The sequence below is a fragment of the Myxocyprinus asiaticus genome, chromosome 50 (genome assembly GCF_019703515.2).
Source record: "Myxocyprinus asiaticus isolate MX2 ecotype Aquarium Trade chromosome 50, UBuf_Myxa_2, whole genome shotgun sequence".
NCBI lineage: Eukaryota > Metazoa > Chordata > Actinopteri > Cypriniformes > Catostomidae > Myxocyprinus > Myxocyprinus asiaticus.
In genome coordinates this window covers 13,379,490-13,394,418 of record NC_059393.1, presented here as the reverse complement: position 1 = coordinate 13,394,418, position 14,929 = coordinate 13,379,490, and the positions used below count along the sequence as shown (strand labels likewise).

Here is a 14,929-nt window from a genome sequence, read left to right as displayed (position 1 = left end):
GAGAGAACGAAACAGAAAATTAGATGTATTCGCAAATAATGATAACATCAGGGTAAATCTCACAATGTCATTAGAGGTGTGAAATTAATTTTTAAATTGAAATCAACAACGTGAGCAACACTGCACATCTTGCTTTGTTTTTGTTCTGTTGCCTTCTATGAACAGCGATTTCCTGTCTGCATACAGCTTATTCTGGTTTATTAATTAGGTAGCAACATTTAAAGGTGCATTCAGATTGTAATAACTACAGAGAAGAGCCAGAAAGATTGAAGCAGGAGGGTTAAAGACTGATTGCAAATATACAACATAAAATGTCTCATCCAGGCACACATACACACCTGGAAGATACTTGCTCCATATGGTGTCCTCCATGAATTCAGCAGATTGTCCTTTCCTGTGCTCACAAACCACTTCCCTGAAATACACATAGAGAGTTAAGAAAACACAAGTTGCACTGAAAAAATCAAAGGGAGGCACAATACATCTCAATAGTGATTGATAACACAAGAGGCTATGAAATGGTGTGATGGCATATTAGGTCTGCTTTTTCATACCACAGTAGGCAAATTTGAGAGAGAGAACACAGCTCTCATGAAGGTGCAGCTGGTATTTGTCTGGTTTGGAGACATGCAGCACTTCCACATTACTGCTTTCCATTCCCACTGCAAGCCAATCTCCCGTAGGACAGTAACCCAGAGAAAAGATCTGGGTGCACATAACATACATCAATATAAGTCAGCCTGCTCCAACAAATAAAAAAATAAATAAAAAAGTTTTGTTTTTAAATTGACTATTTACATTCTTGCTTCAGTACCTGTGAGGTGAAGTCATGCTGCTGGAGCTGTCGGCCCTCTCTCAGGTCCCAGCAGCGCACAGTGTTGTCCAGACCCCCTGTCCACAATTTGGTCCCATCGTTGGAGATGTCGATACAACTGGCTCCATCTGTGTGGCCCTGGAACTGTCTATAAAAGCCGAAGAGACAAGGACATCACATCGAGTTCTTGACTTTAAAGCACCTATGAAACACATTATCTAGCTCATCAACATCAGCCTTTAGATACCTGACAAGTGTTTGGTTGTGCAGATCCCAGACCACAATGTTTCCGTCACTACAGCAGGAGAAACAGACCTTGTTGTCTGGACTGATGGCCAGAGCATAGCAGGCTGGAGCCGAGGACGTTAATTCAGCCTTGATGCGTGGTGTGGGTGTGGCCAAGTCCCAGATTGACAGCGTGCTGGCTTCACCTCCAACTATCAAGGTCCGCCCATCTGGGAGTATCTTACATGAGCGGATGTAGTTGTCTCTATTCTGAGTAGAGTAGAAGGTAAAATATTTTTCTCACTTACATATATTTTCATTGTCCTATTCAACCAAAGAAACTAGGATTCATGAATTCATTACTGATGTTTGCAAACAGTTCAGAAATGCTTCACTTACCAAACAGTCGAGTTGTGCTATTGGGCTTTTGCTGCCCGGTTGGCTGATATCCCACACTTTAACGCAGCCTTTCCCACCGGTGTAGACGTGACGTGTGGAGGTGCTGATGGTGACCGCACACACCACCTCTCCATGACTGAGGGTGTGAATCTGACGGGCGTGCCGTGGGATGCCGGGTCCGAGGAGGGCATCAGGAGGGAAGGGCACTGGCTGCATTTGACCATCTGCACTCACATGGAACGAGTATGCACTAGGAGAGAGGAAAACATAGATGTTAAAGAGGCCATATCCTGGACAACAAAACTTTCTATGCTCTTTCTAAAATTTACTTTTGTTTGATGTACCGCAACATATCTGTGGTGCAATTTGAAAAATCAGATACCAAGCAAAAACTATAGCTCACTCTTCTAGCTTTTTTGATTAAAATGAGAGATTTTCTATTTAGATTTTCATATTGCAGTATTACGTAATAGTGTATACGTAGTGTAGCTATAGGTCGTTTAAGGTTGGCAACATCACAACTGTGCAAATTAATATAGAATTTAACTGAGGTGCGGTCACACATGTGCCTATATTGGCTATTTTACAAAAGAAAAAATGACACATTAAGAAATTGTCATGGTTATGATGTCACAACTACAGTATGATCACAATAACGTGACATTGCCTTAAAATTTCGTATCAACATCTATTTAGTATATCAAGGACCGGCTTGATGAATGACAAAAGTGTGACATACAGTAGACTGTAGATCATAAAGGTAAATTAATCATAACAGACATAATTTGCTAATAAAAGTCTTAAAGGTACAGTAGCAAAACAACCTGTTTAATTCTAAAGCCCAGAGTACACTATGGTTTGACACCTGCGTACAGTCAAATGCTAGCCTTTCAAAGAATAATCCATTTGACTGTGCGCGCATACAGAGGCAGTTGGCGCATGCATGCTATGACTGCTATGAGATACAGGACTATTTCTCTTCAGGAGTTTAGACCCATTAAGATGTCTTCATATTCTATCAGACTAGAGTTATTCAAATGCAGATATCTCCTGGTCTCCTCACACACACACTCTTGATGTGAACATCCACTGCTGTTGTTTCCACCTTCGTCTCCTGATGTTTAGTAGCGATTACATCTTCTAGCACTTTGTGACAGCAACGGCCCAATGGTGAGTGTTGTCACCTTGTGGACCCACTAATTAGTGCAATTAATTCCAAGCGTATACTGTGTGTTCAGAGTACGCACGGTTAGAAAAATCTGGCACGCGTTCAGTGCTCAAGCACTCTGCTGATGACAAAATTTGCATGTGCGTCTAACCAAAGTATACTTTGGGCTTAAGGGTCAGAGGATTGGTTGGGAAACGGTAATGAAAAACTAAATTATGACAAGTTTCTAGTGCAAAAAACCATGACTACCAATATAAGCGGACTTCAGGCGAAAAAATAAAATGCTCCGGAAGAAAAGTAGAATGGGGTCCATTTAAAATAAACTTTCTGATTGGAAACAGAAGTACTTTATCTAAAGTTTGACATAAAAATTATGAAAAGTTTGTGTGAGTGTGCATATATGTGTGTTGTTCAGTGGGTGCAGCAATAATTTACATCTTATAAATGTTTGTCTGAACTCAAGTGTTATTCTCATTGTAGCTGTTAGTTCTTGAGAGGGGATTGGATTACAGGAGCGGCCAACAACAGCAGCCCTGTATTTGAATAACAATCACTAACTAATGTTGTGTAAGTCCATCCTCAGACATAGGGAGTTAAGAGGAGAAACTCACGGTTTTCCACCAGTGGAGCCAGGCAGCGACGAGGACAGACCTGAGGGCCTAAGGTGTGAACGAGATTCGTACGCTACCTATGGGTTGGAGGAGAGCATTCAACATTATTTTCCTTTTACAAATGTGTATATGTTAAAGGAATATTCCATGTTAAATACAATTTAAATAATAAAATAAATAAATTACAAAAACTTACAGAAATACATTTACATTGGAAGTCTACTGGCTTTAAGTCATTTGGAAATGTAACTATGGTAAGGTGTACTGTATTTTAATTCAAATGTAATGGATGCCTTTGCTTTCCAATACAAAGTGTTTGTACATGTTTGCATAATTTACCATAGGGCTGCGTGTGTAAGCATTGGCTACTGCACTGATTTGGGGCGAGAGGGTTAGCGGGCCTCCGAACCCACCCGGGCTGGCCAGCTCTCCATTGAGCCCGGCGTGAGACACGACACCAAAGTGTGCCGGGTAAGAACCGGGTGTCATGGTCAAAGGACTCCGCAAAGCTAAAGAACACCCAACAACACAATGAACTTCACTGACTTATAACATGTTTTGTTTTTAAATACAGAAATAGATAAGGTCATGACCCTCTTACCTAGCGGGTCGGCTGAGGAGGCAGGCTTGTTGACCAAGCGTAAACAGGAAGTGCTGGGCCCAGGTGGACCAGGGGTGAGAGGGTCATTGTGAGAGGGAGAGGAATTGCCTGATTTAGAGGAGGGGGACTGAGTTTTCTCTGTCTGTGAAATGAACCAAGAGATGAATACAACTATTTGTTCTAAATCTATAAGTTGTATATCATTACTTGATCCCAAAAAGAAAGCAAATACGCATGTCTTCTCAAATTACAGTGGCCCCCAAAAAGTTAGACACTTAAGCCACACTAAAAAATAAGTGAATATCTTTGGTTTGATATTTTGTTTTAAAATGCACTCTATTAAAGAGTCCAAAAGGTATTCAAATACATTTTGTGAGGAGTTTAAACTGAGGCTTAGTAATCATCAGAGATCATACTTGCGCTGTGTCCTTATTCTTCCCGGGAGGGGGGCTGTGTTGTGGGGTGGCCGGTGTGGGACTTGGGGATCCTGGGAGCTCTTTCCTCAAGATGGGGGCTCGATCTAAACCATTCCCATGTGGAGAAAGAGGGGCACTGCCTATGGGAGAAGAAGGATCCTGGAAAAAGGGATATTTCATAATATAATTTAATATTAGGGCTGCACTATATATAGAAATTATCAAAATATTGCAAATGTACATATTGCAATATGCACACGCAAGGCCTTCTGATAACTGAATAATTTTAAAATGTCAAAAAGTTACGTTTATGGTGATGCAGATAGCAGAGAATAGACTGGGCAGTGGGCACGTGACTAATACTTGGGGTGGGTGGGTGTGCGTGTGTGCACGTGCACTCTGATGATGTCATATGTGAGAAGATCAACAAGCCGTCATGATGCGCTCATAGCAAATCACAAGGCACCTGCAGCAGCTGCAGACGATTTAGTGCCAAAATGAAGCACCTCAATTATATGGCAGTGTTTTGGCTTCAAAATAGACGACCACATGCAGATTGAATTATATGTAAAACATGTAAATCACGGCTGGCAAGGCAAAGTGGAAAAACTACAAACCTTTACAGTCACCTCAAGTCAAATCACAACATTTTTAACAGATGATACAGCAAATGAAAAGTAAAAAATTGCTGTTCACTTTCTGTAGTAGTGATGCATTCTATTCCCCGAAAGAACATGAAACATGTATGTTGGTTATATCATTACAGTTTTTAAATATATTTGAATACAATTTTTATTTATTTTAAACACTTCTAGTTGTATTGCATATAGCAAATCGCATTATCTAACAAACTATCGCATAACACATTTTCTTCAATAATGTGCAGCCCTATTTAATATCGTTGCCGGGCCAAAGGGGGGCGTTGCTCCCCCCCAGATTTTACTTAGGTCCCCCTAGTCGAGCAGTGAATGGACCAAGAGGGACCCCAGGTCAGACATAGAGAGAATTTTTTCCCCACCCTAAAGTTCAAAATGCCCCCCTAGAGGGGGCCTGAGTAGCTCAGTGTGTAAAGACGCTGACTACCAAACCTGGAGTCACGAGTTCGAATCCAGGGCGTGCTGAGTGACTCCAGCCAGGTCTCCTAAGCAACCAAATTGGCCCAGTTGCTAGGGAGGGTAGAGTCACATGGGGTAACCTCCTCGTGGTCGCTATAATGTGGTTCTTGCTCTCGGTGGGGCGCGTGGTAAGTTGTGCGTGCATGCCGCGGAGAATAGTGTGAAGCCTCCACACGTGCTATGTCTCTGCTGTAACGTGCCCAACAAGCCACGTGATAAGATGTGCAGATTGACGGTCTCAGACACTGAGGCAACTGAGATTCGTCCTCCACCACCTGGATTGAGGCAAGTCACTACGCCACCATGAGGATTTTGAGCGCATTGGGAATTGGGCATTCCAAATTGGGAAGAAAATAAATTTAAAAAATGCCCAGTTTGGCCCTGTTTAATTCGATATCATAATTGGTTCTTATATAGATATTAGAACAACTTTGAACCCTCAGTCTTAAATCCATACATTAACATTTTAACTACTATTGACACATTGCAAAACATTTTATGTTTATCTAATTTATTTCCGCATATGAAAGTGGCCCAGATCAGAATTGAAAAAAAGGTCAGATTCAGTGTGATTTTGCTCTTCCCGTTGCATCCAAAAAGTCCACATTGGTCCTGCATGATACTATCAGCAATTACAGAATTAAAAATATTTAATAAATATGTGATGTTCAATATTTATCCAATAACTGAGAAACAGAGCTGTAGCATTTTACCTTAAAATAGCTGATAATGTAATTACACAAAAGTAATAATGAATGGGTTTATTTATCATGAAAAAATTTATTTAATGGCGCTGCTCTACCTTTTAGAATGATATACAAATATGTAATTTAGACCACTGGGTAATCGGCAATGCTAAGTGAGTAATTTCTGTGGCATAATAATAATATATTCTTTAAACTGTAAAGTATATATATAGATATATACATATAGAATGTTCTGTTAAATTGTGTTGTGTTGTATTAATTTTTTATTTAATGGTGCATGTGAACTCACCTCATTTGAGACATCTACCACAAGATTGTCTTCGCTCTTATCTCCGTCACTGTCCTAGAAGACAGCAAGCAGGAGAATAATATTGCAGTGTCCTTTTCCTGCTCTCTCCTGGCCAATTTCACCAATCACAGCAGGGAAGACTCTTCCCTCTCTCTAACCCCCTCACTCTCTTTTTCTCTCTCTCACCTTGTCCATCACTATCACACAGCTCACACTACATCTCACTGTCCTCTTTCATCCATCTCTGGGAAATGGGGGTGACAACGCACTTTGTTGCCATGGTAACTGGGCTTTGATGTGATCATGGCCTGATGTTCCTATTGACATCACCCTATAGTGACATCCTCTCTCTAATTATACCCGCCTGGATGGTCACATCATAATTTTCACTACCCGTATGTGTTTTTGTGTGTTGGGTAAACAGTACACCTGATGTGCTGTCGAGCACAGTAAACTTAAAATACATGCATACAATAACAAAGACAATTTAATCTGTATATGCTCGTGATTTATGTTGTCATTTGCTGAAAATCTTTCCTTCCACTGTAGCTCTTAAATCTCATTTGCACTTTTGCATATTAAAAAATGCTGTGTTGCAATCAGTTACAAAATGTAAAAACCAAATGCCGTTTGGTATCACTGACGTCAAATCTGGCTTGAAATATAATGGATGAGTCCTCACTATACTTTTATGGTGCTTTTTTGTGATTTTTTGAGCTTGTTCATGCGATTATTAATGCGATTGTCAGGTAAGCGTGCCGCCATATTGTTTACATTGCAATGCAGCATGGGATTCTGAGTTCATCATAGCATTGATGCACAGAAGGTTATAAAATAATAACCCTTCCACTTCCCCAGCCTCAGAAGTGCTGAGAATTAGTGATGAATGAAATGGGAGAAGGCTCAAGTGGACTAACTAGTTTATATTTTACAATGGTAACAGCTTTATACTTTTAGGGTACTTTCACACTTGGTTTGATTGCTTGGACCAAACCCGAGTTTGTTTTCTCCCCCCTCCCCCTGCCCCCGCTGGTCTCTGTACACATCATATCTTTTGGGTCTGAAGCGTGGTCTGATTATGTCATCAACGTGAGTACAAGCGGCAGCTGTTTACCACTGTAACTAGAGAACAACTCAAGAAGACGTCACTATGTTAAGTGTTAAAGTTTGTCTCTTTGGATTTACCATGAAAACTTGCCATGCACAGAACAACACTTGTGTTTGTCTCCCGTAGATGCATTAAATGTGCAACGATGTGATGAATGTTAGCGTTTTTCTGCCGCTAGCCACCGGATGCGTTGCAAGAGATGTGAAGAATGTGAGCAGCTCTCTGAAGGCAGTGTATTTGGACACAAGCAGGTAGGAGAAATCCATTATACCATAATAATTGCGATCAGGAGCCTGCAAAGACGCAAATTATACGTCACCACAAGAGGTTCACTTCCGCGAATTGGTATGATTGTGTTCATATCAGCAGCGAACTGTACTGGAGTTCACATGATCCGTACCCCAGACCACCTTTTCAAGCAGCCTGCGAACCGCACCCGAGTTCGGAAAACAGCGTTCACATCACCCAAACGAACCAAACTTTGACGTCATTTGACCCCGGGTCCGCACCAAAAGTGCTAGTGTGAAAGCACCCTTATTTTGTGATTATTTGAATGTTTGTAACATAAAAAATAAAGATATTGTGATGTTGAAAAGATTATTTGAGCAGCTGATTCACTATGATAACTGCCTCTCTGCTGGTAAATATGAATGCAGATCGCACTGTTTTTATAGTACGCCTCTGAGTCCAGCCTAGTGTAATTGCACCGGTTTGATAGAAGAAAGAAAAATCAAGAAACAATTGATTCAAATAATATTCAAATAAACTGTTTAAATGTGAGGAATTCACAACAGAGTAACTTCTAAAAAGTAGCTCATACTTCAGTATATTCATTGTATGCTCTTTCAGATGCTCACAGTTATATCATGTTGTTTAATCTTACATAATAAATATATAAATCTTTAATATGTTTGATACATCTTTAAAAAGCTATAACAAGTAGTTTATATTTGTTTTCAGAACATTTGGTCAAATTTTGGTCTGTTACAGTTTGATACATATTTTTGTCATTTTGCATATTATCCTCAACTAAAATATGTCATTTTTGTTAACTAAAATAATGTCCTATTTTTGTCCCAGTTTACTTTATTAATCTATTTTATAGAATTAATAAATGTCATGATGAAATGTTGGTTAAAGGTCATTTACATCAAAATGCACAAAATTATGACTAAAATAAAACTGTGTGAAAAGTAACATTGTTCATGGGGATTGTATGTATTGTATTCATAGAGACACATGCCATGTATGATTATTGCAATAAAGAACTTACGTAGTGAGAAGGGAGGACATCTTTTTCATCACACCGTCTCCGTTTGGCATCACTGCTGGTCTGTGAAGAATAAACCCCTGATGGACCCTGACAATCCTCTACTGCCTGACTGTCTGTTGATGACACTGATTTACTCTACAGAGAGAAAGAGAGAGTACCGTTTAAACACACACTGTCTTACAAAATGCTTAGATCAGAGGTCGTTTAATATGTGGTAATACAACATAAATTTAACTTCAACTACAGCTAATTTTAAGAAGTTAAGGTTTAGCTGAATGTTTCATTGTCCCTTCCACATTACAACGTATTCAGAAAAATTTAAATGTAAGCTACAAGCATATGACTCTGCAAAGCCAGTCAAATAATCATTATTGATGAACAATGTAAGCATCAAAACAAACCAAGTAAATAAATGAATATGATACTTTACACATGCTATTATAGGCAATGCTTTAAATGCAACACCTAATTTTATATAATATGTGACAGGGGGACCATGCTCCATCCCAGCCTGAAAACAGTTCAAAATCCCTTGGCTTCGATTGTTCACCTTTCAAAACTAAATCTTGTTTTCTGTACTCTTTGCAATAATAAACATCCTTCTGGTCTGCAATCACCACTGAAGTGGCCCAAAACATTTGGTCACTATTCAGTGTCAACTGTATATCTCCTAACTTTCATCACTATGAATAGTAGAGCAAAACTGGTCTCAGATCAGTGACTTCAAACACTGGGTTTTCTGCAACGATGCAGTTTTATGAGCCAAACGGGAAGTGCATTGGACTGAGGTGAGAAAAAAGGGCACAAAGAAGCCTGATTCTCCCAATAAACCTGTTTTCACTGAAATCTCTCCCTCTTTCCTCCCTCTCACTCCTTTCCTTGACTCCCTCATTTTATTCCTCTATCCTCCGCAACAACAATGCATCTCAAAGACCCTGACTGCTGCGACTCCTTCCCCTGGGAGTTTTTTTTTATTTTGCACTTGTGGTGAAACAGCTTTGATTTGTGGCAAACTGCTCCATTCAGTTTTGAGAAAACAGCAGAAGCTTTTTATTAAAGGAATATTCCGGGTTCAAAACAAGTTAAGTTCAATCGACAGCATTTGTGGCATCATGTTGATTACCACACAAACTGATTTCCACTCGTCCCTCCTTTTCTTTAAAAAAAAGCAAAAATCTGTGTTACTGTGAGGGACTTACAATGAAAGTGAATGGGGCCAATATTTGGAGGGTTTAAACATAGAAATGTGAAGCTTATAATTTTATAAAAGCACTTAAATTAATTCTTCTGTTAAAACTTGTCTATTATTTGAGCTGTAAAGTTCTTTAAATTGTCATTTTTACAGTCATTTTAGGGTTTGTTGACATTACATCATCATGGCTATAACTTTACACACAAAAGGTTCGTAAGTGATTTTATCACACTAAAATCATGTTTACACTCATATTGTTCATGTCTTGTGGCTATATTTTTGAAAAAGTGAGTAAAAAAATTGGCCCCCATTTACTTCCATTGTAAGTGCTTCACTGTAACCCAGATTTGTGCTTTATTATTATTATTATTATTATTAAAGAAAAGGAGGGATGAGACTAAATTAATTGCTGTGGTAATCAACATTATGCCACAAATGCTGTAGATTGAACTTAACTTGCATTGAACCTGGAATATTCCTTTAACATAAAAACCTTTAAAGGAATAGTTCACCCAAAAGTGAACATTTTGACATCCAATATATAATGACATGCACACAGTAAGAACGCAGTTTTTTGTAGTGTCTGACAACTTTAAACTACACAAGCTGCAAAATGGTGGATTCAAGTTCTATATTTTTGCTAATAAATGGAGAACAAAAAATGGAATGATTTGGACAGATGAAACGTGTTGCCAATAAATAGACAGTAATGATAATATATTGTCTAAACGGTGTAGGTTATTTTTATGACTTAAGTGTTTATTATAGAAAATGATAAAATTCTGAATGAATATTAGCAGGCTAGCTTGAACGATGCAAACACAGTTTGAAAAACAAAACACCATTTATGCAGTCGAGTGGAATACATTAAAAGTGCACAGCATAAAGAGTCAGTGGGTGCTGAGCCCCCCTAAGATTGAAATCCTAGAATTGTCCCTGCTTGCAAAGAGTATATTTCAGGCCCTTGCATAGCTATTTATATATATGTTTGCCAAACATACGTGTGTAGAGTTTGTTTCAGGCCTATGACTGGAAACAATAAACTCCTCCTCCTTTATATGATCAAGTCTGATCTTTTGTACTGTTTGCTACCATAGGACAAGGTTAACAACTGTATGATGCAACAAATTGACAGAGAATTATAGTTTGTTATATAAAAAGTACAGAGTGAATGGTTTTCTTCTCTGATAATGGCAGAGGGCAGGAACAGTGTTGTTTAGGGAGTCATGGAAGGTTGAGCAGATTTCATAACCCGTTCTTCTCTTTAAAGGCTCCGAATTTGGAGTCATTTATCAAAGTCAGTACAGTGGAGGCAGACACACACACTTATACACTAACACAAGTTTGATACTCACCCTGCTGGGTGCACTCTCTGAGAGTGGAGGGGAGAGAAAGGGGGGGGGGAGAGAGAAAGAAAGAGAGAGGTGGGGTTAAGGATTGACGTCAACAATTCTATAACAAGCCAAGGTCATGCTGAAAAATCCAGTCAGGGTGCAATAAAAATACATCTATTGTATTGAGCTCTGTGAGCAGTCCCCATCTGGCCTCCCAGTCTATCAGTGCCTCCAGGCTTCTCAGAAGTTTATCCCATTTACTACGCCAATTCAACACATCTACTGCGCCCTCCTTCTCTCTATTTTTAAACATTCTATTAGAGGTCGACCGATAGTGGATTTTACCGATACCAATAAATAAGTTGGTGGAAAAGAATGATAATGATTTATCGACTAATTTTTTTAAATCAATTTATAGAATGATCAAAGAGTTCTTAGTCTTTCCTTACTATGACAGGCAAAGACATTAAGACTGCAAGAGTCCAAAATGAATAAAATCCCAAAAGCAGTTTATTGTGCAACCAAAATTCTAATAATAACCAGAATTAAGATTTGGTGCATAACGTGGGATTTTTAACTATAAACAAGCCTGAAATACACCAGAAACTTTTATTTAAAAAATGACAGAGACTTGGCTCTGTTACAATGCTCTATATGTAAGTATTTAACAAATTTATATTTTTAGATATATTCACCAGATGAAGAGTTTTGTAAATATATGTATATAATTTCACCAGGTAAGGTTTATTTATGAGGAATACAAAAATTAAGAATAAAAAACTATTAGGCATAGATTTTTGACGATAACCGATAGTTCCAAAAAGCAACTATCGGCACATATTAATCGGTAAAACCAATATATCGGTCTACCTCTACCTTCTATCAATTTTACTCTGTTTCTCATGATCTAATACCCTCCCGACTCATCTAACAAATAAGATGCCTTGCCTAAACATAAGTGTAGAGATTGTCTCACCTCGCAGGTGCTCGGGGTCGAGGTGATTGCGTTCGTCCTTATTGCCAGGGTGGGCGGATACTCCCAGAGCGCCTGTGAGGGCCAGCAGTCCAGATGTGCCACCCAGAGAAAGGCCTGAAGGGTGAGGAGTGAGAGGGATCCCTGGAGTGTGGTGAGACAGGTGCTGGAGCTGCTGCTGCTGAGATGGATGGATGGAAAAGATAAAAGAGAGGAGAGATCACAAACAGATAAAGTCTGTTTCTCTCCAGTGTGCAGAATGTTTTGCTCTTCGCTGTTACAGAGACACACATTCTCTCAGCAGTCCACTGTCTCTCTGAGTTCTGATCATGTTACTGCACTTAAAGCCCAGTGATATATCCCACATAGAGACAGAGTCAAAGATTTTCAATGCTTTCTACATTTCATATTATTCTCAAAATTGTTGAATTATTTCACACTTTTATTACCTAAAATTATGTTATTCTGCAGTGGGATCCAATTGAATGATTCCCAAACCTCGAGCGATTGATCTGTCTGTCTGTCTATCGAGAGGTCGGAGATCACTCACCCCTATGATGGCGTTGAGCTCTGCCATGGTGACCTGTTTGGCACGTTCCACGGCCTGAACAACCTGCTGCTGATGCTTTTTACAAACACACACACACAAGATGCAGTTTAAGGAAGAGCACACATCATCATTTATACACACACACACACACACACAAATAAAAAGTGACACACACCACAGAATGCTCACAATCACACATGAAGTCAGAAAAATCTTTCACACACTTTCTTTCCCTCCCTCTGCTCAACACACACCCACAGTCAATATTGACATACATCTCACTCTGTCCCTCTCCATCAGCAGACACTAACTCAAGCTAATAAGGTGACCTCCTAATAAATAAATTTCTTTCTGATCTTTTATTGCTCATCTGCCCACAAATAAATCCTACTCATTTGAACTGAGGACTCCATTCCAGCCTTTCTTTATTGGAATACAAGTAGCCTCACATGAAAGGGAAATGTATCAGTGTATAATATAAATCAAACATTTGAAACCAGTTATTGGGATATACTGTGAATGTTCTTTACAGAAGTCTTTTATAAAAATAAAAAAAAAAATAAATAAATAAATAAAAAAAAGATATTGGATGAAGTGTCATTGCAACATAATCTAGCCTTGTAAGAGTTAAAATTGGATGTTCAGTTAATGGTTCTTATTATTTGACCATATTGTAATTTTCATACAGAGAAGGTAAGAATATTGTTTTGCATAAAGAAAATGAAGACCCTGAGTGTGAACTTTAAGATTCATTTTCATATTAAAATCAGCATAAACTAAATTCAGTACTTAACAATCACTATCAAGATGTATAAATACTTGATTAAAAAAATACATTACAGTAATGATAATTGGGGGGTGGGATGCTTGTCATGAAAACAATGTCACAGTGCAAAAAAATCTTAAAAAAACCCTGAAATCAGAATGAAGGTTTTGCTGCTTTTAGTCCATATCTATTAGCTTTAAGGCCATCTATATGCTAGTGTACTTCTAAACGTTTACAAAATTCATTTTCAGAAGACCTAAGCATTTAAAATATGTAGTCTCTATCTTCTGGCTAAAAAAGACCTAATCAAATGCTTTCTAAAACGAGAACGTCTCCACCCCCTCAATCTGATCAGCGTGTCTGGCTGTGTTCTAATAGGAGCTGATCATGACTTCGCAGTGCACTTCGAAGTGTGCACAATCCATGCTGTAGTGTCATTCCAAACAGATTTTCCAATAAGAATCGCTTAAAAATGTTGTTTTAAATGACCGTTATAACCTTTCAGCTATCTCAAGCTCGCACAATGGAGGGTAATTGTCTTTGAAAGGAATAGGGCATAGGGATGATCACTGCTGAATGGAACAAGCCAACGCAGGAATAGGATGCGAGGAAGCTCGCTGGAGTTTGCATGTTTTCTGAGGTTAATTTCGATATACAGCGCGAGTGAGTGTTCTTTACTCTTTATGTTTAGTGTATCGCAATTTAAAATCTGGATATGTTGCGATGTTTTGCTTGTTTTCATTTATGCATCATTAGCTAATATTGTGACACCGTGTTTGTCTGATGGCTGGTCTAGTAGAAACAGATCGGTTTGGTCCTCAAGTCAGTAGAAAAGTGGTCAGACTTCAGCAGATCACTTCCCTGAATGAACACCGGCTATGATACGAGAGAAGCAGCAGGGGTGGGTGGGGGTGTGTGTGTGTGTGTGTGTGTGTCACTTTGCCAGGGGCTGCAATGTAAACTAATGCTGCGTTCCATTTGTCTCGGAAGTCGGAGCTCCAAGTTATTTTCCGAGTTCCGAGACCGGAACTGACAAATGGAACGCCCCCCGATGTCGGAATTCCTACTCAGAAAGTCGGACGAACTCAGAGGACCCCAAGTTCAGAAAGCAAGATGGCTACGAAGAGCATTGACTGTAGTATGCTGTGGGTTTAAAGTTTTTTTTTTTAGCACTTTTGTCTTTTTTGTGTCCAATTTAGTAAGTCGTATACACAATACTGTATTACCATTGCCTATAGGCATGTTGCTACGATTCTGTTATGCGTGAATTACAGCGTAGTGTGTTGTTTATAAACTGGTACAGCTAAAATTGGCTAGGTCGCTGCTGCTAACAACAACAATGGTCGCTGCTGCTACAAGAACAATGGTCAGTGTTGCTACAACAACAC

General features: G+C 39.1%; 2 protein-coding genes across 6 annotated transcripts in view; both read right to left on the bottom strand.

Moving 5' to 3' along the window:
• The window catches only part of LOC127439298 (C2 calcium-dependent domain-containing protein 4C-like), a 416,605-nt gene that overhangs the window by 107,395 nt on the left and 294,281 nt on the right, over window positions 1-14,929 (bottom strand). The gene's annotated exons all lie outside the window — the stretch shown is intronic.
• LOC127439284 (transducin-like enhancer protein 4) overlaps window positions 1-14,929 on the bottom strand; it is a 70,420-nt gene that overhangs the window by 3,333 nt on the left and 52,158 nt on the right. For 2 of the 5 annotated variants that reach the window (XM_051695515.1, XM_051695516.1), the window contains 14 exons: window positions 12,776-12,850; window positions 12,229-12,403; window positions 11,274-11,290; window positions 8,727-8,861; window positions 6,346-6,399; window positions 4,235-4,393; window positions 3,819-3,960; window positions 3,557-3,726; window positions 3,218-3,294; window positions 1,439-1,688; window positions 1,062-1,309; window positions 815-962; window positions 555-705; window positions 339-415 (listed from right to left, as the gene is read on the bottom strand). In XM_051695515.1, coding sequence (XP_051551475.1) covers window positions 339-415; window positions 555-705; window positions 815-962; window positions 1,062-1,309; window positions 1,439-1,688; window positions 3,218-3,294; window positions 3,557-3,726; window positions 3,819-3,960; window positions 4,235-4,393; window positions 6,346-6,399; window positions 8,727-8,861; window positions 11,274-11,290; window positions 12,229-12,403; window positions 12,776-12,850 — 1,878 coding nt within the window. Of the gene's footprint in view, window positions 1-338; window positions 416-554; window positions 706-814; window positions 963-1,061; window positions 1,310-1,438; window positions 1,689-3,217; window positions 3,295-3,556; window positions 3,727-3,818; window positions 3,961-4,234; window positions 4,394-6,345; window positions 6,400-8,726; window positions 8,862-11,273; window positions 11,291-12,228; window positions 12,407-12,775; window positions 12,851-14,929 lie in introns of all 5 variants that reach the window. The other 3 variants (XM_051695514.1, XM_051695517.1, XM_051695519.1) reach the window with 3 other exon arrangements.